Below are 24,726 nucleotides of genomic sequence, written 5' to 3'. Positions count from 1 at the left end.
CTCCAGTTGCTAGTGCTTTAGTAAGACTAAGGTAGCGGTATTTTAGAAGGATCACTTACTAACATAATAAAACAGGAAGAAAAGTTTGCCAGTGAGGGTGGATTTTGAGTTGGTGGGAAAGAGGATGAAATATATCTGATTATTAAAAAAAAAGAGGGGGGGCTCTCTTGTTACCAGTCTGTGTTTTTACAAATACAGTATTTTTCCATATTTTGAAATTACATATCTTTGTCAGGCTGTTAAATCTGTTAAATAGAGAAGTGAATTCTCCTAAAATGCATTTTTGTAAGTGACTATTCAGGTAAATACAAAGAAATGTTTTTCCAATTCAGGCCAATAGCTTACTCTTTGAATAGTTGTAAATATTTGCTGTCCCAGCCAAAGAGCAGGTCCGATGGCCTTGTCTCCTGTTAATTCTCAACGTCTTGCAGCAGAAAATACCACGAGGCCGACCTGGGAGCTTTAGCAGCAAGCATACCAGTAACCTGTCTCTGTCCCTTTTCAGAAAAAAAGGGGTCATAGTCTTGATTTTTCTGAACCATTGAATTGAAATTTCTTTTATAACCTTTAGTTTGTTAATTCTGAAATAAAAAATTACACCTTTTAAAAAATACCTCCTAAGTAACTTTGGAGGGAGATCAGAAAGAAGATGATTTACGATAAGATTAAACTGAATATGGCTTAGACTCTGCTTTTACAGACAACACTAAAAATACTTATGCTTTCCTTTTTCAAAAGAAAAATTGGTAAATGCTAAGACCACTTGAAGAAAGAAGTAAAAAACAAGAAACGGCAGGCAGAGAAAAAAAGAGATTTTATAGAAGCTTAAAGAATTTGAAAAATAGCGCTGTTTTGCGGCCATAACCTCATTAGATTTATTCAAGTTTCCTTGAAGCACATTTTAATTTTCTGCTTGCCTTCATTGTTGCCCTGTGCCCTGACTTTCAGTTTGGGAAGTCCCATCATTTCGAAAGCTCCCAAACTCCCGTTGGCTCCTCCAAGTGTCCGTTTCAACGGTACTCCTTCAGCCGTTATTTTGTCTGATGATGGAGATGTGCCAGGGGAATTAAAAATGTAAAGACAGCGTGCAGTTTTGTAGTCTGAGACTTAAATCTTTAGGAAGTTATATTGTAATTGCTGATTTCAGCTGTCCTGGGTGGTACTCACTGGTTCATACTTCTAGGAATTGAAGATCAAATTATTTTTTTTGGCTACTCTTTAATGGCTAAGAGCAAAGCAGAGGAAAGTTGAAACTCTAGCTGCCATGAAGTTGGGGCATTATCCATGCAAGTCACTTAGGTTTGCTCTGATTTTTGGTCAAAGATTGTGCTTGAGTCTAAAGCCATGTATCACGATGACTGTAGTTTGTGGGAGGAGAGGTTTTTGTCAGCTGGAGGGAAGGTGAATTCTGAGTGTTCATGGCTCATCAAGGTACTGTCCTGGGAGAGAGTGTTCCTACAGAAGGTAGGCTGTGTTATACATACATAAAACTGCAGCTCTTATGTATGCATGTGACAACCTCATGGCCCTGACTAGTAGTTTTGATCCTGGTTGACGTCATTCTGGTGATATCTGGTGATGCTGAACATCATGAGGTCTCTTCTGGTCTCCCCGAATCTCCAGCCACTTCTCAGTTTCCCTCCAGGGTTCCTCTTCATCAGCTCAATGCTTGGATTGCTGGTTATGCTTGCTCCTGTTCCTGGTCCCCTTCTTCACTGTGATGCCGGCTGCTTTTGCCTTCTGTCTGTGCTGGACTTCTTCATCTGTGGTTTGTGAATGGTCCTTAGTGGGCAAGTGAAGCCCCTGAAAGTGTGTAGAAAAATATTTTTCTGGTGAGTTCATAGATTCAGTCAATCCTCCATAGTCCATGATCCTTGAGAGATTAATCTATATGTTGATGACTCCTGCTCTGTTTCTCTGGTTCACAGTTCTCTCTTGACTTCCAGATCTGAACTTGTACTTGCTACTTAATGTTCTATGAATGTCCCATAGGTCCCTCAAATTGCATAGGTCCCAAACTAATCTCACTTTGCCCGTCAAATCTGTGTTTTCTGTAATTCCACTTACCTGGGCTCCCAAGATGGAGACCCAGGCACCAGTGTCATCTCTTCCACTCCCTCCCCTCCTCCCCCCACCCGCCCACTTCCCATCTGGCTGCTTTCCAAGTCAGGTTGGCTCCACCTCTGAAATGGCTCTGCATGTATTCCTTCCTCTTTGTTTCTGTTGCTGTTGCCCTGTGGTCGGCCCACAACACTTCTCCCCTGAACTGACACCTTAGGCTTCCTTCCTATAGTCCTTTCCCCTATATAGTTCATTTGCCACCTTTCATCTTCTTTAAACACAAATCTGATCACATTTCCATGTGATCCATGTTGGTTCTCTAGTATCTAAAAGAAATATGGCTCCTACGACCCTCCATAATCTGTTCATGATCTTTTTCTAGTGACATCATTTACCCTCTCTCCCACTCCCCAGATGTGCTGTTTTCCAGCAGCTTAGACCTTTTCTGTTCTGCACACACAACATGCACAGTCATGCCTTTGTCCTTAGGCTTGTACTGTTATTTGTTCTCCCCACTCGTTTCTGAGCTCCTGCTCATCCTTTCAATCCTTGGACCAGGCAGCGTCTTTCCCTGCGGTTTCCCTTGACGCCTCTAGTCAGACTGAGTCACTCTCTCCTCTCATCACAGCCTGTGCATAGATGCTGTTGTAGTCACCTGCTGTTTTTTCTACCAGACTGTGACTTATTTGGGAATAAAGTTCCTGTCCTTAGTCATCTGTGTACCTGTGCCACCCTGCATGGTCGTTGGCACATGCTGGGTACCCTTTAACATCCCCGAATTCGTCAGGGGAAGCCACAAGCACACCACTTGTCAGGTTGTGTTACAATTTGTTTTATATCATGATTAGTTCTGTAGCTGTTAATAGATTTTGAGTTACTGGAGGGCCAGGATCTTGTCTTTTTCATGTTTATGTTGTCAGTGCCTCATAGTCTTTGTCACAGAAGGGATGTATTTGAAGAAATGAACAATGGATATAGACTCTTCGTAACTAATCTCCCTGATTTTAACTTCTTTTAGGAACTTTGTTGATATTATTTGGCTGTGGAAGACGTCATGGAGGTTGGAACTTTTTCCTGCTAGAAATTAGCAGTCACTTTTGATCCTGTGTATTACCTTTGGTCAATTTAATGCTTAATTGGCCAGCTTAATGCTTTGCATCTTGATTTAAACACCACACACTGCTCCACTTACCTTTTCACTCTAATACTAGTGTCTCCAAGGCATTTGAACTTGGAAAACACTAGGATGGTCATACTTCAGTGCACTGCCTTAAATCTCAGCCCTGTTCAGAGTATTTCTTAGCCCATGCTTAGGTACTCTCGTATCCCAGGTCATATGCTAGGGGCTTAGCTTATGTTATTTCATTTAAGCTTCGCAGAGTGAGGATGAGGAAGCAGGTTCAGAGAGGGGTGGAAACTTGCCAAAGACACACAGCTAGTAAGTGTCTCAGTTGGAATTCAAGCCCAGGTTTTTAAAATTTAAGATTCAAGCTTTTCCATTCAGTATTGGGGAATCGCTAGGCTATTTGCTTTATCTTTTTCAGCTCTGATTTCGAAAGACTAGCTGATCATGACAGTCAAATCTCATTTGAATTAACATGTGTAGCTTTTTCTTTCTGAGTTAGTGTGATAGAACTGCTGCTTTTTCAGTGATTAGAGAATTCATGGATTGGAACAGTTTTTAAAGTCAACTTAATGGGAAATGATCTTGTATTTCAAGTACGAATTTTAAATTTTAAACTCTAAACACATTAAATGTATTTTAAAAATAACTTTCAATGGCTCATTTGTAAAGATTTCAAATTATATCATGAAAGTGTTTTATTACTTAATAGCATTTTTCTGTGAGGGAAAGCCCTGGAAATTTCCAGCCATCTGCAAATGTTTGAACTATGTATAGCTTGTTTGGGGTATACAAAAGCCAAATGTGTTTTATGGGAAGTGAGACGTGCCTCTTCTGTGGTTGCCTCTCCTAATAAAAGCCTCTAATAATTCAGTGATATTCCCTAAGGAGATGGGGTGATTTATAATAGGGTTCCTTCTGTTGTACTTGGGTATTGTGGAGCATGTTTGCTGGACCCAGGATTGATTTATTATCCTGTGAAAAGTTTGCTCATTCCTAGAAATGAAAGCTGGAAAAGACCCACAGAGGGCCTCACGTTATTGTGAAAACTTACTGAAGCACATTCTGTGCCCAACTTCTGAATTTCTTTGTCTACTTAAAGTGACTCAAGTGGAGGGGCTTCTAACATGCTGCTTGGCTGTGTTGCCTACAGCTTCTTGTAATTATGAGCTGGTAGACGTTCAATCTCTCTCACCTCAATTCTTGTAAGAAGAAAACTTTTAACGCTGGTGGGAAAAATAAACAAAAATAAGTAGACTAGGAAATAATGATAATTTGGGGCTGTTTTTTGGTGAGAAAGTCTAAACTGTTCTAAACTAGTTGGCTTTCTTTTATTCTTCAGCATCTGTAGTTTTTACAACATGGCGTGGCAGTTTTGAAGTTTGAGTTCCAACGTGGTTTTAGTCTTGTCTCTGCCTTTCCCAGTCTAGCGAACCTCTGTTCTTTCTTACAGAAAGGCATTTCTTTCTGCTTCACTTCATTCCTACTGTCTTCTTTTCTCCTCTAAGATCCTCTCTCTTCCTCTGTTAGGCTACTTTCTCTCCAGGCCAGCCAAGTGACCCTTAAAGACCCAGTCTTTTGTAGTCGGTGACATGTGGGCAAAAAAGCTGGCCGCACATCCTCCTAAAATCACATTTTGGGCTGTTAAACATTGGCCTGTTATTTGAAAGATTTGAAATATAATTATTTGTTTTGATTGATTATGTGGGTTTTTTTTTCTGCCCCAATTTTTAAAAAATTAGATTCAGCAGAAACAAAATTACTCCAATAAGTTGCTTTAAAAGTTTCAAAATGCTTTCCATCCATATCAGAACTTGTGTCCTCCCAGACCCCTAACATGGTGTTAGTAAAATATGATTCAGGCACTGGTCTAAGGACTGCACTCTGAGTAGCGGTGGAAAAAACCTGTTTGATGGTGCATCATATTCAGTCAGCAGAACCTGGTTCAAAATCTGGCTGCATTGGTACTAGCTAGGTAGCTGTCAAAAGGTCACATAACCTTTCTAACCCTCAGTGTACTCGTTTGAATCAGGTAAAGTATATCTATGCTTGGGCCTTTTATGAGAACTCAATGTACTAACCCCACAGGAAGCACGTTGAATAATATAGTCGGTACATTTACACTCATTATGTGGTTTAATGGAAGTAATTTACTTTTTTTAATCTTTTGTTTCTCCAGTAGTAAAACTTAAATTGTTAACATGATATGTTCTTGGATATTCACTTATATGCCTTTTGATTCATAATAATAGTTTATTTTTTCTTTAAAACAACAAGTTTTGTAGAGATTTTTTGCACAACATTGATGAGTTTTATGGAAGAAAGTTATTACTATGATCTTGAGAGTAGGTGCTCAGTGTATCATCTGTCCAAGTTGTGCTGCACTGGGCTGCTGGGTAGAGCAGAGTAAACAGGACCATTGCTCAGGGACTTTTGATCTGGAAATTTATGAAAATAACCTTGACAGGGACATAAAGGATTCAGTTGAGTAAGTTGATGAATTAAGTAATTACGTTATTTATAAACAAAGGATACCTACAATCACTGTAGTGGTGGCTGAGACCTCAGGATTTAAAATCCCTACCTTCTGAGTGTTCTGGTCTCTTCAGCATTTCCTGCCAGGCCTGCAAGATAAGTCCAAATTCCCTAACCTGTTTTAAAGTTCTCCCCAAGACAGAGCCCCGTGCTCCCCGGTCTGATTGCACAGTACTCTTTAGCCCCGACCCCGACCTGGTTGAACTTCTCCTTGCTGTCCCCCTGTCCCCAACGACTGCCACATTGGTTCTGTCTCTGTGTTGCAACCTGGGCCTCGGATAATCTCTGCATCTATCTACATCCAAAAAAGAACATTAAAAGTACACAAACAAAGCAGTCACCATATAGGCCACCATCAATTAATTAGAGAAAGGGATATTAACAACCCCCTCATATAGGAAGGGCATAATCCTAAATAAAGGATAGGTTTTAAATTGAAATAAATTCACTGATTTATTTTTTTTAAAGCTCAAGAAGTTCTCTTCTTTTTCACCTCTTTGCTGAGAAGCAATAAAAATTTTTTCAAAGACCAGCTTTCAGGAACCACTGAATTTAGTCAGTTGCTTCTAGGCATGCAGCTGATTCAGGCACTTCCCATATTTTGTCTTATTTTTGGTTGTTTTATAAGTATATATTCTTCCTTTAAAAATGGCAAATGTTTTATTAACAGATTTGTGGCATCTTCTTTTTATGTTTGGTACACATGAGACATGCAGCCCGAGAGTTTTGAGGAGAATTATGTGTGCTTCTGAATTAGGAGAACAGAGGGGGATTATGGCCCGCGGCAGGGGGTGGGGAGCAGCAGAGGAGGGGCCTTGGTGTGCTTCCATGGAAGCCTCAGTGGGGGAAGACTTCGAATGTATTTTTGATGAGAATTTTAAAGTTGAAGCATAAATGATGCAGAATGCAGCCTACAAAAGACTGAAACAGCAGTAAACTAATTCAAGTTGATTTTTCATGAAAAACTGGAGATTCTTGATTAATTTTTTTGGCAATTTTTTCCCCATCCCTCTGAGGATCAAAGTGAGACTTTTGAGTTATAGTATTAGTTGTAATAATATTTCCTTCATCAAATACTTAATGTATTTGTTTTTTTAATATATGTTATTATTGAAGTAGAGTCAGTTTACAATGTTGTATCAGTTTCTGGTGTACAGCACAGTGCTTCAGCCTTACATGAACATACATATATTCATTCTCATATTCTTTTTCACCATAAGTTACTGCAAGATATTGAATATAGTTTCCTGTGCTATATAGTATAAACTTGCTGTTTATCTATTTTATATATAGTAGTATCTGCAAATCTCGAATTCCCGATTTATCCCTTCCCACCGTCTTCCCCCCCAGTAACCATAAGTTTGTTTTCTGTGTCTGTGAGTCTGTTTCTAAATATATTTGTAATAAAATATCTGCTCTAGAAACCTGAAGGGGCAGACCAATCTGTTGACCACTTTAATTATTGTTAGTTTGAAGGTATGCACAAGAATGAAGCAGTAAGCCAGCAGCTCCGTGTTCTGCGAAAAGAAGTGAAGCAGTTGCAAGCAGAAGCTGCTAAGCCACCATCACTTAATGTTGTGGAAACCGCTGTGCATGCAGAAAACTTGATCACGTAAGTTTTGAGGGCACTGTAATTTAAAATACTATTTTGCTATTATTAATAGTAATCATACATGCTACTACACCCTCTAGACACCCACTAATTAGTACAGGGATCAGCAGCCTTTGGACCAAATCTGACCTGCCATTTTATTTTTATAAATAAAGTTTTATTGGAACTCAGCCATGCCCATTTTCTTACTTAATGTGTATGGCTTTTATGCGACAATGGCAGAATTGAGTAGTGACAATTTATGGGCTATAAAGCATAAAATATTTACTGTTTGGCCCTTTATAGAATAATTTTGCTGACCCTTGAGTTAGGAGATTATACAGTGCTTTGGAATTCAATCATGAAGAGTTCTAGTGCTTAAGTTTTATATTAAAGTCGTATTTACCTAGGAAATCATCATTGTCAATTCAGATTATTGAGCAAGGTTTGCAGTGGAATTGCTTGGGGGAACTAGGGCTCTCAAGTGTGGCTGGCAGCTTGCATTTGGCCCTTGTGGTTTCTCTAGGAACTCCTGGCTTACTCTCATCCTCCTCTTTCTTCCCAAAGCCACCAGGACATTACCTGGGAGAGGGCAGGTTGACTCTGCCTTTTACTTTAAGGTGACTGCACATGCTGGTACCAGCAGCTAATCCCCTAGTAGATAGCGATGATGGTGTGGGCGGGGGCATTAAGACCCTTGTGGATTGGCTTGAGGGGCCTGGGAAAGAGGAGGAGATAAGGTGAACAAGATGTTGATATTTCTTTTGCTAGGAAAGGAACTCAAAAAAGAGTGAGAATTACAAGAGCTATCTTTTATTCTAGGATCTTACTCTGTACAAAAATCTTTTCTTTTTAACCTAAGTCTGTGTTTTGGAGTTTAAAATTTAGAAAAATCTGGGTTCTTATTTTTAAAAATATGTGTTATGTAAAAAAGTTACCAAATTAAATAACAACTTATGAATTACATATAAAATATAAAAATATTTAATAAATTAATTAGCCTTTATAATACAGGTGATTTTTTTTTTCCTCTAGAGAGGCATAAAATATAATTTCTGTGTATTGAAAATAAGTTGTTGGGTCAAGTTGAAAGATCCTCACCCCATGAAATATTTCTAAAGTGATACTCATATGGGACTCTGAGGACTCTTAAGAATGTTGCCTGCGAAATGTAGAGAATCAGGGAAACGCTCATGAGTCTGAATTCTCTTACCGTAGACCAATAGCCTTACCTGCGTTTTCCCACAGGGCCTTGGTGAATGCCTACCAGTCACAGCCCACCCCCGGGGTTCAGAAGGTTGGCATCAGCCTCTTCTTCACTGTCGTGGATTATGTCAGCGATGAGACCCAGCGTCACCCTCCCACAAGGCAGTTCTTTACTTCATGCATTGAGATCTTGGGACAGGTAAGTTTATCTTATGTTTTCAGCCTTATTCGCGTATGTTGGGTCCCCATAGTGTCCTCTTTAGATATAGGGAGGGTTGACTCTAGACTTACAGGTTCAGAGTCTTAAAGTTAGAAGCTGCTTTGAATTGTTGATTTCTCAGGATGTGGTTAGAATTGTTGATACAGAATTCTATTGATATTTGAAAGTCTCTGAGGGGACATCAAATTCTATCAAATGCTGTTGGTGTTAATGGTAATACTACTGAAGCTCTTTATTGCTCAAAAGATGCTTTTTGATTCAGTATTTTGTTTTATTTTCACAGTGACTCTATGTGATTGATATCATTTTCATCTTAAAGATGAGGAAACTGATTTCTTAAAGATTAAGTGACTTGTCTAAAGAATACAGCTGGTGAGTGCTGGAGCTGAGCCAGAATCCCAGGTCCTCTGACTCACCGTTCAGTGCTCGCTCCACCTCTCTACTGCTGCCTCCCCGTTGCTACTCACCATTTATTTATTTATTTGTGTTACTATTAAATATATTGATATTTAGCAAGGGCAAGGGCTGTGTACCCAGGCAGATTTATGAAATGTGTCATAAAAGAAAGGAAAGCCACTTGCCGGAAAGTATATAAATTAACCATGTCCTCACCCAAATTCAATCAAGTGAGTACTTATGTATTGGATACTTTTAGGGAGGTGATGCTGAGCAGATATTAAAATAGATTTTTTTAGAATAGTTTTTTCCTGATTATAAAATTGATGTGTGCTTGTTATAAGCAATGCAAAGTATGTAAAAAGTATAGAGAAGAAAAATTTCTCATAATCCTAATCTCCTGGAGATACTGGTTATATAGCTAACATCTCTTTATAGTTTGTTTTTGTGTGTCTGTGTGTATGTGTAAACATGATATATCACTCCTATCTGTAGATACAGAGATACACACTCAAAAACTGGCACATACTGTTTTATAACCTGCTTTTTTCATTCAGGCACACGTTTTAGACATTACTCCTTGATAATAAATACAGACCTATGTCATGATATTTAATGTATAGCGTCTCATGGTACAGATAGACTATAATGTATTGAGTCAGTGCCCTATGAATGAATTTTGTTTGTTTTGCTACAGTAAGCCTGAGAGAAATATTTTTACATATTTTTGTGAAATTGTTGGATTATTTTTTCTAGGATAATTTCCTGGAAGCACGATCGCTGGGTCAAAGGCACCGACACTTGGTGTCTATTGTCACACTGCCCTCCTGGGAAGTTTGCACTTACTTACACTATGAGAGGGGGATTTCTGTTCGTCATTATTCTTCACGTTAGAACTAACATTAGGAATGGTCATTCTTTCTGTCCTGCTGATCTAATAGGGGAAGTGGTGCTTTGTGATGTTTTAAGTTGTTTTTCTTTAAGTGCTTGTTAAGATGCATGGCTTTTCAAATAATTATTGGTCATTTGATTATTGTTTGTGGTTTCCTGGTTATTGTCCTTAGCACATTTTCTGTAGGAGAGCTTCTTGTTTTTTGATTGTTTTGAAAGACCTCCTTAGACTATTATTAACCTGGTATCTGGAATTTTTCTACTTTGTCACTTTTCTCTAATTTTATGATACTTTTTGCCTTATAGAAATTAAAATTTTTTTTACATATTCAAATCTATTGGTCTTGTCCTTTATTATTTTTGCCCGTGGTCAAGCTTATCAAAGCTTTCCTGACCCTGAGATCATTTAAATATTTACTTATATTCTAGTACTTTTAAGCACTAGAACCGAGTTAAAGCAAGATGAAGTTATCTTAAGTGTGTGTATATTAACTGTGAAAGTTAGCTTTTTAAAAGTATGAGAAACACGTCTCAGTAAAATCTATAAACGAGAAGTTTTTTTTTGACATAATACAGAATTACTCTGAATACTTGGTAGTCGTAGTAGGTACATTGCAAATTTATGAATTCAAACTATCCTAGTATTTTAATCTTTTAAAAATCTTCTATGGTTTGTCCAAATCAAATGAATGGGTTGTCCAAAAACCTTAATATCACTTACATAGGAAGTGATAGGTTTATCTATGTTGATTTTAGATTTCTTGTGATTATTTCATATTTCCATTTAGAAAAAATTCTGTTGGCCTTATATACTCCTCCTCAAACCTTGATTGCTTAAACAGAAGTTGGGGAGGGGAGAATTTGGTGACATCTTCCCTTTTCAATTCTTGCAAGGTGTTCATCAGTGGCACTAAATCCGAATGCAGGAGGGTGCTTCAGACCATCCTGAAGAACCAGAGACTCTGCTCTCTTTTGTCCCCCTTCTTCACTCCCAATGCGGCACCTGCAGAGTTCATACAGCTGTATGAGAAGGTGGTGAAGTTTCTAAGTGAGGACAACAGTGACATGACTTTCATGCTGCTCACCAAGGTGAGATGTGCTTCAGTCCTGACGTCGTCATGGAAATGTAGGCACTGCTGCTGTTTCCTGCCCCGCAGAAATACACGGCCCTTGGAGCTCTGCCTCTGGGTGGACTGGAGGCCGACAGGCCCTTTTTCACATTTGATACAGTCTCAAGTCGTCTGATCTCACGGCTGCTGTTTCTGGGGGCGTTGGTTATGTTGTGTGTGTCTGGGGGCAGTCTTACACCAACCGCATAGGACTAAAGGACCAACTCCCACTGTATCAAGCTCTTTAAAAGCTTGATACAGTTTTGAAATATTCATAGCAATAATTTAGTACATCCTTCTTTTGAATATATCTTGACTTGATGCATTAACTGTGTTTGATAACTGAGTGGTACTATGTCAGAATCTCTCATACTTAGAATAGCCAGATCTAAGCATATTGCCTTTGTCTTATTCTGGATAGAAAATTATCAACTCAGACCAAGGCCGTGAATTTACTTAACCAGTTGAGAATTTCAGAGCCTCACCTATTTTGCATTCAACTGTATTTCTCTGACATGTATGAATCATAAAACCTGGGCAATTTTTAAGGCCTGGAGGCTGATCTCAGTGTAATGGGGGAGAACATGTTTTAGAGTTTGGGATTCTGGAAGGTGATATCAACACCCTGAATTTTCATGAACTGATGCAAACTCAGAAACACGACCATTAGATGGGGACAGTTCCATAAAGCATGTTTGTGGCTCTCTGGCTGGTGAAGGAGAACCACAAAGTTCTGACCCTTGTCTTGTAGGGAAAACTTACCAACCAGATTTTAAATTACAAAAAAGCACATAGAGCTGAGAACACTCTGTAATCCTAGGAATGAAGTAGGGGTGAGGCCCAGTGTCACAGTCTGTTACTGAACTGCCTAGATTCCTTTCAGTATGTAAATTTCAGTTTCAATCTTCATAAAAAGCTAAATGCTGGGTAGCTTTGATTTTCAAACTAAATTTGCACATAGCTTGCTCTGTTTCAGTTAATTTTCTAGTGTAAATAAAACTGCTTCTTGTTTCTTTTTCTTTTTAGTTCGATCTTAAGCAATGGTTAAACACCACTAAACCTCCTCTGTCTGATCGTACCAGGCTTCTGGAGTTCATTCACTTGGCACTTACTGCCTGGGGCCTTGAACCAGATGAAGAGATTTTGATGCCATTTAATCTTTTCTGTAAGCACTGGACTTACCTTCTCCTCTACCAGTTCCCTGACCAGTACAGTGACATTCTCAGGCTGCTGATGCAAAGTAAGTGTCTTTTAATTGTGACTGAATAGATCACTGTGAATATTTAATGTGACACTTACCATTGTACAGATGTCATCCAAAAATGTAAAAATAATACAAGCCTGCAGGAGGTTAGGCTCACTAATTTTCACCTAGAGTGCTCAATGAACAAGAGTGCCCAAGAAGTTGCTGTCTATAAAGATGGTCAGTTATTGTCTTAAATGTTAGAATGAGCCCTAATTGGGCAGGGCAGCACTCAGACATTGGGGTTGGAGTGCATAGTCATGTACCCACCGCCCCTTTACCTTGACTTTGCCCCTGCCCTGCACCAGGGTGGGATGGATGTGGGACTGTTTATTACTTTGGTGGTTACACTTTTGGGAAGGGAAGGAAGTTGCTCTTTTACAATATGCTTAAAATGCCAGTTGGTTTCTCTGTAGTTCTAAAATGAGTGAATAAATTTGGGTTGGGTTTTTTTTTCCCCCTAAGTTTTGGACTCTTATTTCTTTGCAAATGAATTTTATACATTGTATTTATGTTAGTCAAGAGAAAGAGCGGCATTGAATGTTCCACTTTCCCACCATTTCCATCCGCCTCCTGCAGTTTGCCGTCGGAGTTGTTGGAGATGAGAAGAAAAAGAAAGAGTGTAGGCTTTTTTATTTTTGGAATTTTGCTAAGCAGTGATTTTACTGAGATTTAAAAAAAAAGATAGTACTTACTTTTTTTCATGCAAACTCCATACTGTTTCCAGATGTAATGGAAAAGTAAATTTTGCTTTATTCCAAATCTTTGTGTTACTTCATAGAAATAGTTTTATTGAATAATGATCATATGTATTGGACCCCCTGAAGAGAACTGAAATGTATGGTCTCACTTTCAAAGCACTTCGAGCTTTCATTGTTTCCTACAGAGGGAAGATGAGGGTGGGTGGAGAATGGGGGTAGGGAAATGTACTTGTATAATTTTTTTATTTTATTTTATTTTTTTATATGAGTTATAGTCAGTTTACAATGTTGTGTCAATTTCCAGTGTAGAGCACAATTTTTCATTTATACATGAACGTAACACATATTCATTGTCACATTCTTTTTTACCGTGAGCTACCACAAGATCTCGTATATATTTCCCTGTGCTACACAGTATAATCTTGTTTATCTGTACTTGTATAATTTTTAGTGCCTATTTGTATAGCTAACTTTTGCTCTAAATTTTCAAAATTTGATTAAGTATCTCAATTTGTAGGGTTTTCCCCTGAAACCTTTTAAAGAGATTATAAATTGTTTATATGGGCAACCATTGACTTGGATTTAGCAGGAAATTGATACTTCCCAGGAGAAGTAATTCAGTTAAAGTTTTAAGAATGACAGTACCACCTCTGTCAGAGTCCATGACCCCCAGCCTCCTGGTGTCCCACCCTCTCTGGCCACCGTGTCGCTCTCCCCAGGGTTTCATCCTTTGCTTGTCTGCTCTCTCTGTTCGCCCTGGGTGCACTCACTGTTTTCCCCTGGTTTCACTGCCATCTTCTAGGTGTGCGTGACTCCACACCTGGGTTCCAGGCCTCTGCCCTCCGATCCAGACCTCATCATCCTTCCCCGATGAGCCTCTGTTGTCTTGTTTGATCCTCACACCACCTCTGGGTAGAAAGGACCTGAGGACATATTCCAGTCCTCTGGGAAGTGAGTTTTGCAAGCAGCAGAGTGCTGGCTGGTAGTCTTTACTTTTGCACACTGTCTCTGCATTGCTTTAGGTCTTCCTTTTGTAGGAGTGGTTTTAGGGGTAAACACGAGACTCCTTCTGTAGAGAGCCTAGACTCTGCGGTTACCGTTCTGCACCCTGTCTCCCTTCTTGTCTCTCTCACATCATCCAGCCAGGAAAACGGCACCTTTACCACTCCCGGGCAGGGTCCCGCATTCCAGCTTACATGGCTAGGCTGTACTCACTGCCAGCAGGCTTACCAAGAGCAAGGAAAGTCCAGAGTCCATGTGGACAGATCTTTGACCACGGATCTTTATGAATTTGTTTTGGATTTTTATTTAATATTCTTTCATTTGTAAAGTGCACATGTTCTTTGATTCAAGTTGAAAGGCTAGTTTGAAGGATGCTGACTTGCTGTTCTTTGTCCCCGCCTGGGAAGGCTCCGCCGAGCAGCTGCTGAGCCCCGAGTGTTGGAAAGCCACCCTGAGAGCCCTGGGCTGCTGCTCCCCGAACTGCCAGCAGGGGCCAGCTTCTGCTGAGAGCACAGGGCTTCAGAGCTCTCCGGATGGTCTCTTGTCGGACAAGCAGGTGTGTAGATTTTGGTCTCTGAAGTTTTTATCTGTGTGTGTGTGTGTTTTTCCACTTCCTTTGAAGTTTGTTTTTTAAACAGTTGGAACACATTGAAAGTACGTATCTAAAAAGTTGCTGTTCTATGCATTATCTTTAAGAGCCCTGTATTTTCCTTTCTCCGCCCCTACCATGCCCCCTGTGCCTGGATTGCTGTTCTCTCACGCCTGAGAGTCTGATTCTTGCCCCTCTGTTCAAGAACAGCCCACACCCAGCCCCAGTGTGTACCTTCCCTCCCCACCTTGACCCACCTGCTTCACTGGCTCCTTCGGGGAGCTTTTCACGTAGTGTCCCATGGAGCGGTCATTTTCATCAATTTTATATGATATGGATTTATTTGAAAAAATAGTTCCTTTCCTTTAGAAAAAGAGTTTGAAATCTGGTTTACTTTCATATACTGTATACCTTTGCTCCATTACAAAGTCAAAGCCCCCGTCACAATCTACTGGGCACTCTACTGAAAGTAAACGAATGCTTTTTTTTACTGGCCATTCTTTTCCAGGTGGTGGAGACCATACAGTGGCTCTCCAACTTTTTAAATAAGCTTCGGTTATCCACGTTGGACTTTAAAAGTTTTGGCTTATTTTCAAAATGGAGCCCTTACATGACTGAAATGAAGACACTCTTGGCCTATCTGGTGAAAAGGCTGCTTGACTCAGAAATGGTCTGCTTGGCCCAGGGCCCATCTGCCAGCAGCAAAACAGGTATGGAGCCGGGTGTTCCAACCTTCCACTAAAAGAAACTTGAATAGACACATTAAGAGATTTAAATCTTGGTGATAAATCCACATATCTGTCACAAAGAAGAAATAGGGAATACAAAGCACAGGGAGGAACCCACATATGTGTCACCCCTACGTTCACTTACATAGTGAGTGCTTGCCTTCGCTTGTTTCAGCTCCTCTGTGGGGTGGGGTACAAAGATAAGTTTCAGTCTCCCAATTCTTTCTTCCTATTATTTATCTTGTTAAGAAAATTTAAGATTTTATCGTTAAAACAAGTATGTTATAATTTTATAACATGACATATATAACATTGTGTTGTAATAAAACTTAGTTTAAGAAATTTCATTGCAGCAAATGAAGACTAAAACATGCTTAGTTGTAGTAAATGTGTTGTTTAGAAATCAGCATAGGTTTATGAGTATACAGGTAAGAAGTAGATATTCTATGTAATTATCAGTGATGCTGACAAAAGATGGGCTTGTTTCTTTTTTTTTATATTGAAGTATGGTTGATGTATGCTATTATATAAATTACAGGTGTACAAAATAGTGATTCATGATTTTTAAAGTTTGTACTCCATTTATAGTTGTTATAATATATTGATTATATTCCCTGTGTTGTACAGTATATCCTTATAGCTTATTTTATGAGTAATAGTTCGTGCTTCTTAATCCCCTACCCGTTTTGCCCCTGCTCACTTCCCTTTGCCCACTGGTAACCACTAGTTTGTTCTCTGTATCTCTGAGTCTGCTCTGTTTTTTAATATTCAGTAGTTTGTTGTGGTTAAGATTCCACAAACAAGTGATATCATACAGTATTTGTCTTTCTCTGACTTACTTCACTTAGCATAATACCCTTCAAGTCCCTCCCTGTTGCTGCAAATGACAAAATTTCATTCTTTTTTATGGCTGAGTAATATTCCATTTTGTGTGTGTGTGTGTGTGTGTGTGTGTGTGTGTGTGTGTATTTATATATATACATACATACATGTGTATTTATATACATTTTCTTTATCCATTCATCTGTTGATGGACACTTAGGTTGCTTCCATATCTTGGCTGCCGTGATTAATGCTGCTGTAAACATTGGGGCACATATATCTTTTTGAATTAGTGGTTTGTTTGTTTGTTTGTTTGTTTGAGGTATATGCCCGGGAGTAGAATTGCTGGGTAATATAGTAGTTCTATTTTTACTTTTTTGAGAAACTTCCATACTGTTTTGCACAGTGGCTGCACCAGTTTACATTCCCACTGACAATATATGAAGATTCCCTTTTCTCCACATTCTTGCCAACATGTTATTTATGTTCTTTTTGATGATCGCCATTCTGACAGGTGTGAGGTGATACCTCATTGTGGTTTTGATTTGCATTTCTCTGATGATTAGTGATGTTGAGCATCTTTTCACGTGCTTGTTGACCACCTGCATTTGATGGGTTTGTTTCTTGTCTCTAAAATTTTTGCTTTGTATCAGTGCTGAGATCCCTGCATTCGATAATCGTCCAGCTCTTTAAGCCATGGATCCTGGTTTTAGAGGACAATGAAAGGTAAACAGTTTTTCCAATATTCAAATGCCTTTGAAATTTATAGACTTAATGTTCTGATGGTGTTTTGTTATAGGTGATGGTTTGCAGATTCGATTTCTAGTATTGGGCCATCTTTAAATTTAGAAAATACTGCCTTACAAAATAAAGACATTTTCTGTTTGTGGGCTTGTTAGTCTGGTTGATCAGAGCTGTTGATTTTGAAGCAAAACTGTATACTCATTTCCAATTTTCTACAATAAAGAAGTTGAATGTGTTTGGTATTTGATTTCAGAAAAATGGGTATTGCTCTCCTGGATAATATAGTGGTACAAAATATGAAGCTAACTTGATTTTACCCAGTATTTCAGTTATTTTTTGGAACTAAGATGGCTTTCAAATTACTGGGTAGAATTACCTTTTTCACGTGAACTCTGCAACTAAATGGAAGCATTATTTCACAAGCATTTTAAACAGAGGTGTAGAGCTGTCCAAATACAGGGGGTTGCCTTACAAGTCTTTTTTCTCCTAAAAGCATACAAACAGAAGCTAGGGATCCAGAGTTTTCTAAGAATTAAACTGGTGGTAGATATCACAGTATTTAAGGTGTTTTCACAAATATGAATTAATTTCATCCTGAGATTCAGAAAACCTTGCTCAGATCCCACAGCCAGTGGGGCCAGATCTGGGACCAGAGCTCAGAGCTTTAACCCCCATGCCAGACTCTTTGTATCACCAAGCTGCTTCAAGAGCCCATTGAAGAAAATAGAAAAGGTTCTAGGCCTTTGCTTTTGCCAAGGGCTGTCCTTATGCACTCTGCAAGCTTCAGGGTTTTGTTTTCAGGACCATGAGACTGCTGACCATAAAGCAGGGTGCCTGTTTATTCCTAGGCAGAATTAATGGAATTTATTTTTATATTTTACTTTCAGTACCCAATTCAGAAACTAAAATGTTCATTTAAAGAGTTTTTTTCTTTGGTTATTTCCTCTCTGTTCATTTTTGGTCATCTTTGGTTACATGACTGTTTTTCCTCTCCCCTCCCTTACACAGACAGAACTGTTCTAAGGTACTTGAAATGTAACCAGGATACACAAGGAATGGGTTCAAGGGCATAAATTGGTTGTAAAAAGTGTTAATTTAATAGTTACTTAGATAACACACTTCTGAAACTTAATTGTGTTGAAATAAAGTTTAGGAAGGAAAGTAAATATAATTATATGATTGATATTGAATGCTCCAATTCACCTTCAGGAATTTACAGCCTTTAAAGTGGTCTAAATGTGTCTTAGGCTACATTATACAGAGTTTTCTAGGACTTAGGCAAGCCCCCCCAGACTCTGGGACATAGAGTAGTTTAATCATTTCTAAGTGTATGTTTCTTTTGTTTAAAGCGGCCAGCGACATTACCCCTGGCTGGAGAGTGATGCCGTGGTGGCCTCAAGCGTCGTGCAGCTGTTCACCGACTGCATCGATTCATTGCACGAGAGATTTAAAGGTACGAAGATGTTATATTATGTCTCTGGTTAGTTTTCACTTTTTCCGAAGTCATTCAGTTAATCTTTTGCATTTGCTTTCCTACTTAATTTAACTTTATTTGGCAGGTTGTCATCTTTGACCAAAGAAAGGTCACCCGTGTAATTATTTATTGTCAAGTGTGTAACCTCTTCTTGGTGAGGTGGCGCTGAGTGCCATCAGTTATGGAAAGTAGGCCTTTCTCTCTCCACATTTTGTCTACCCCTCTCCCCCACCACGTTGAACCTCATTCTATCTCTGTGGCTCACTTCTTTTTTGTGTTTTCTAATTTTTTGTGCTTCATTTTGGGCAAATTCTTGAGGTTTCTCTTCCAGTTTATTGCATCTCTCTAGCTGTGTCTAATCTGCTTAGAAAAAGTATTCATTGCATTTTTCATTTCAATCTCTAGAAGTTACGTTGTTCATTTTTTAAAGTTCACCCTGGTCCTTTTTGATAGCATCCTGTTTCTTTCATTTAAAACTCCAGTTTTCATTTCTTTAAAATGTTTCAACATGCTTACTTCCCTCCATGACTTCAATGCAGCAGTTCCACGAGCTGAAGCTCCTGCGGGGAGGAGGGTGGCTCACGCTGCTGTCTTGATGTCCCTTCAGAGGCTTGTTTCTGTGTGTATTTCATTTTTTGTTGTGAGCTCGCAGTTAGGCTATAGAAATTCTGTGACGGCTAGGATGAAGGTGTGTGCCTCCAGAAAAGGTCAGCATTTGTTGCCAGTTGGATCCGTGCAATTTTTTGCTTTGGGATTTCTCACACTACACAGATATGTGAAATCAAACCCCAGACCCAATTACCGCAGTCAGCGTTCTTGCGTCCCCAGCTCTGTGTCCAGACTAAGGCACAGGTGCTCCGTTTCCCACTTTGCGCTGAGGGTGCAGTCCTCGGAGGGTCTTGTCTTCTGTTTCCTGTGCTGCTGAAACCCCACGTGAGCAGACAGTCCCGGGGCAGCTCCAGCGTCAGCTCACTTCTCAGCTTTCCCAGGTTCTCTGCTTCTGGCCCCTGCTGTTTCTCTTCCACTGAGTGTATCTAGCTGTGCATTTTCAGAGATGTTTCATTTTACTCTGTGTATCTGCATGTTGTGTATTGGGGGGTTTATAAAGATAGAGGTAGGTCCACCCAATCCAGATTCTTGCAATAGCCTGTTTCTTCTATCTTGAGTTTCTGTTCTTGGCTTATGTGTTAGATTGATTTTTCCTAAAGTTCTAGTTATACCCAATTATATTCTTACTCAGAAACTTTCAAGTGTAGTAGTGTTTTAGCTCAGCATTCAAATGGGTCTGGCCCAGAGGACTTCAACAACGTTATGTGATGGTTTTTATGGGAACATTCCATCCGGCCACACCGCTCCACTCACTGCTCCCTAAAAGTCCTTGGACCTTCCTCCTGCTGTTCCTTTGCTCATGCTGATTGCACTGCCTGGTTGAAGCCTCAGGCCCTTTATATTCCACTGCATATCTTTGGAATGTGCAGTAATCTTTGTAGCACGTTGTTGTTATAGTTTGAATCCTTGCAAAGCAGACACCATGGTGGAGCCAGAAGGCTGAGATTTATTTGGAGTGATGCCTGTGGAAATAAGAGGGAGAGGAGTCAGGGTAGGCAAGGAAAGCCTTCAGACCTTGGTGTGGCTCTAACACCTGGGAAGGTGTTACTGAAACGTGAGTCCAGCTGCACGCTGCTTGACAGCCAAGAAGAAAGAGAGGCATGTGTTTGGTAGAAAGGGAAGTTTGTTTATTCTAGAGGCCGGCAGCCAGTGGGGAGGAGGGGAGGGAGAGGGGGTGTGTGTGTGGGTGAGGGTGGACTCTTGTCCAAAGAAGCACCCTTCTTTTTATCCTCCTCAAGACTGAGGATAGTACGTGTTCTCTGTGTCTATTTGTTAAGTGTTAGTTCAGTGAATAACACATGAAGTCCTAATTGTTCTTTTTTTTTTTTTTGGAAAGGCAGACTTCTAGCTGCTTTTTACCATCCAGAATGTCTTTGTAGTGAGAAAAATATTTGAGCATAAAATTATTGTCATAAAGGCTTTAGTTTCTTAGAATAAGGGCAAGCGCTCAAACAGGCTCTTGCCTGTGTGTATAAGATAAGAAATGGCCTAGGAACAGGTGGGCACGTGGATAACATTAAGAATTGGTAGCTGAGTTCAGACAGAGGAAACAGAACTATGCATAGCAAGATGAAGAAGTATTAAATTATAGCCTTTTAGTGAGATCATCTGATCCAGCTCTGTGTGTTTATTGATGAGAAAAATCTGGACCTGGAAAGCGAAATGAATATCTGACGTCATAGAACACATTTGTGTCTGGGCTGGAAGCAGAAGCTCAGGCTGGTCCTAAGAGGTTATAATCTCCTAGACATCTCCTGTGTCTCCATCCTTATTTGAACAAAACTGTCTTTTATCCATATTTAAGCAAATGCTACTCTTCACTCCTGTCTTAAAAGATTGTTAAAAACGCGTGTTAATGTTTCAGGCTATAGAATAAGATAAGGGCTGGGGATTGAGGATGCAGGAGTGTCAGCAGTGATAAGTCGACTGGCACCATATGTTGATGCTTATGGATTGTTTTTCAAAAAGTCAGTGTTGAGAAACTCTCGCGAGGTGTCTGTTCTTGTCGTGTGTGGCTCTCTCTTCTTTGGCTACATTCCATTCTTTGGCATAGATCCAGAGAATCTGAAAAATTTGTTTTAGGCTAAATCCCCCTTAACATTGCCATTAGCGGTTAGGGCACTAAAGTAATTGATACTTACGAGGACAGTACTGAGTGATCCGGGTCACAGAAGAGTGTGAGATTCGTTTCGAATGACTTACCAGAGTGACATCTAATAGTCTAGTCTTACTGCACAAAGGGTTAGGATTTAGTCACGTGAACATTTCCTTCTGAGGAACATTGGATTTTTCCAAGGTGCCAAATGCACAGGATTGAATGCGTGCTGAGGGCAACAGACCAAAGGGACGCCTAGAATTGGTTAGTGGCCGTGGAAGTGTGTTTGAGTTAGAAAACCATCTATTTAGAAGTAGTTGTGGAGAAAAGCTGATCAGCCCTGCTGTCTCCCACACACTGGGTGCGCCTTCCAGTTACCCAAGTAAAGTACCTTTATTATTACTCTGCCATCAGTTTTTTTTTTCCCTGATGTGTGATAATCTTTGAAACTAGGTAATTTAAGTTTTAGACTTTTTAGTTCAAATTTATGTTTTGTGTTCCTTTTTTGTTTTGTTTGTCTTAAAGATAAACCAAAAGGTCTTCAGCTATATTTTCTTTTTCAATTTTAGATAAGCTCTTGCCCGGTGATGAAGGAGCCCTGCGGTTACACCTGCTGCATTATTGTGAAGCATGTACGGCACCCAAAATGCCCGAGTTCATTCTGTACGCTTTTCACAGCGCCTACCGGAAACTGCCGTGGAGGGACCTGCATCCCGACCAGATGCTCATGGAAGCTTTCTTCAAAGTAAGCCCTTCACTCTCCAGGTCACAGCCTGGCTTCTAGGGAGCAGCCTGTTCACTGGTTTTCCCACCCAGTTGTAGTCTGTGCCCACGTGGACCCTGCCCACATTCTGTATTGCCCAGATGGTGTTTGCGTAAGCTGCAGTCCATGGATGTCCTTTCACTGTGTTCATAGATGACTGGACAATATTTACAGGACCATTTTTAAAACCTAGAGAAAGATTGTGTCTGTAATATGGTAGCCATCCTCAAGACTTTGGTGACAGTGTCGTGTGAGTACATAGTTTAATGACTTTGTCTTGTTCAGTCTTGGTGTTTTCTGTGTACATGTTTCAAAAGGATAGCACCATTAAAATTACTTACTGTTGAATGTTCTGTTAAAGCAAAATGTAAATCATGCTCAAGCCATTAGTTTCTTTAGGCAGTTATGCAAGGGAATAATTAGGTTGTGGGAGACAGAAGTGCACTGTAACAACCAACAATGTGTCGTAACCACATGAAGACCTGCAATGACCTGGCGAACGTCCCAGTAAGTGTGTGGGAGTCTTTGCGGCAGAAGCGATGGCTGCAGGAAACAGGCTCAGAAGTGTTACTTACTTATCAGTCTGGCATTTTTGTTGTTTCTTACTAAGTTTCTATTTTTAAAAAACCCTTTATTCTTGTCTTAGCTCTTTGTGATCACTTCAGTTTACTTGTTCATAGTCACCAGTTCATTAGTGTTTACTCTTAATCTCACATCACATTTACTATTGAGACACTCTAAGAGCTTTAATTCCTGCAGGTCCATATCTATTTATGACAGTTAGTGAAACGGACCGCCGTCTTGTAGTGCTGTGAAGGGGGACCCACCCGGTGCTGCTCTTGCCAGCCTGTCCTCTGAAACTGAGTCTACGGAAAGCTGAGGACAGTTGTCTTAGCGAGGTGCAAGGTGAAGAATGACTTTGTAGCTAGGTTTAGTGTATGAGACGGGCCCTAAGTAGATGCTCATCACCATTGTCAGTAGGAACCGAATGCTTGTTTAAAGAGCTGTAAGAGGGCAGCTCTAGCTATATGACAGATTAAATGGAACTGTCTGTAAAAGGATGCTGTGGACTTTGTATCCCTAGGAGTTTTTTAAAAGTCTAATGGGAGATGACTCTGACCTGCCCAGAAACTGGGACCCTTTCAGTTCCATGAATCTTGTAATGATAATAAGATATGCTTTTGAGAGGGTTGAGGGTGAGGATAGAGAACAGATTATAAAAGAGGATGAAGAGAATATTTTTCTAAAAGGGAGAATAATAAATAACATGATATGATGATGGCGGTGGTGGGAAGACATGAACCATCACCAAATTCCATTGATGGTGACTTTACAAATGGAGTCGGGCTTTTTAATCTTCTTTTTAAAAGGAAAAACTTACAGCTAGCCATGTCTTATTTTAAACAGGCTTGAAATAGGCTTATAAGAGAGAACTATGACATTTATTATATACTTGATAATACAGTTGCCTCTCCATGCCTGATATATTTTATGTAAGATTTAATTAAACATTATGCAGTCTTCAAAAATCATAAAGACTAATGATACGGAGACATATTTATAACATGACATTCCACTAAAAAGGTAGTATGAAAGTTACGTATACTAATGTAATAGGTCTCAAAGTACGGTCCTGGGACCAGCAGCATGAGTGCCACCTGGGAACTTGTTAAGAAGGCGAATTCCTGCTCTTACTCCAGATGTAGGAAATTAAAAATTCTGCAGGTACACCGCCTGCCACGCCCCGCTCCAAAAACAAAAGACTAAATAAGAACAATAACAAAAAAAACTTGGCAGCCTGTGTTTTAGCAAGTCCCCCAGGTGGTTTGGGAACCACTGACTGGTAGATGTCACCTTCGTCCTGCCCAGCACATCTGAGGACTGTGGTAGGCGCCCTGAGCACCAGTGACTAACTGTAGCAGGCATTTGCCACCCTGGCTAGAGCCAGGGAGGGTCGTTCCTCTCCTGTTAAGAATTAGTGGGATAAATAATGAACTCCAGACAAGCTGAAGAATGTACACATCCACTGAAAGGAAAGAGATTACAAATGTTAAGTCTGAATCTCATGGAAGGCAGGATTACGAATGACCTTTATAATCTGAGAAAAAAGGTAGTAATTTAAAAAATACATAATTTAGTAAACATTGATATATATACATTTTCAAAACACACAGACAGCTACAAGCATCATGTCATTTCAGGTGGAACGAGGAAGTCCCAAGAGCTGCTTCTTATTTTTGGGCTCTGTCCTCTGCGAAGTCAACTGGGTCAGTGTGCTCTCTGACGCCTGGAACCCCAGCCCCCTCCCAGAGACCCGGAGCATGGTTGTCTGTCTCCTTTTCATGATGATTTTATTGGCAAAGGAAGATCAACTGGTAGACCAAACTGTAAGTTTGGAGAGCCTGGGATAAGGACTTGGCAAGTCTCCCTCGATCCTCGCTCTGTATGGAGTCATCGTTTTTCATTTGTTTCCCTAATGCCTCTTTGAGTTGTGAATATACGCTTGGCATATGGGATGTGCCTTTAACTAGGTGCCTGGATTTTTCTTAGATAGTTCACAGTCTAAGGGAATCACACCAAGTTAGAATAAAAAATCAGTTTTATTTTGTATCTCATTAATTGCTTGTTCTATCACCAGATCACAGAGTTCCTTTGAAAACTGGGCTCTGAAAACTTACAAATCTTAACGTTAATGTGTCTGCCAAGACTTTGGTTATTACTTTCACAAGTACTCCCAACTTGAGCAGATGCTCATTTGACATCTTAGCTGTTCTGTGCTTATGAGCCATGTTAGTGGTCACTCCACAGACTATGCAGAGACACA

General features: G+C 39.8%; 1 protein-coding gene across 1 annotated transcript in view; it reads left to right on the top strand.

Annotated features, from left to right (window-relative positions):
* The window catches only part of EPG5 (ectopic P-granules 5 autophagy tethering factor), a 109,369-nt gene that overhangs the window by 68,012 nt on the left and 16,631 nt on the right, over nt 1–24,726 (top strand). The window contains exons 28-37 of the mRNA XM_031441986.2: nt 7,189–7,331; nt 8,559–8,715; nt 10,918–11,112; nt 12,159–12,372; nt 14,486–14,634; nt 15,176–15,377; nt 16,871–16,943; nt 18,311–18,414; nt 21,709–21,884; nt 24,104–24,289. Of these exons, the coding sequence (XP_031297846.2) occupies nt 7,189–7,331; nt 8,559–8,715; nt 10,918–11,112; nt 12,159–12,372; nt 14,486–14,634; nt 15,176–15,377; nt 16,871–16,943; nt 18,311–18,414; nt 21,709–21,884; nt 24,104–24,289 (1,599 nt within the window). The remainder of the gene's footprint in view (nt 1–7,188; nt 7,332–8,558; nt 8,716–10,917; nt 11,113–12,158; nt 12,373–14,485; nt 14,635–15,175; nt 15,378–16,870; nt 16,944–18,310; nt 18,415–21,708; nt 21,885–24,103; nt 24,290–24,726) is intronic.

This window comes from Camelus dromedarius, chromosome 28 (assembly GCF_036321535.1).
Source record: "Camelus dromedarius isolate mCamDro1 chromosome 28, mCamDro1.pat, whole genome shotgun sequence".
In the NCBI taxonomy this organism is placed as follows: domain Eukaryota; kingdom Metazoa; phylum Chordata; class Mammalia; order Artiodactyla; family Camelidae; genus Camelus; species Camelus dromedarius.
This window is presented reverse-complemented; position numbering and strand designations above follow the sequence as displayed.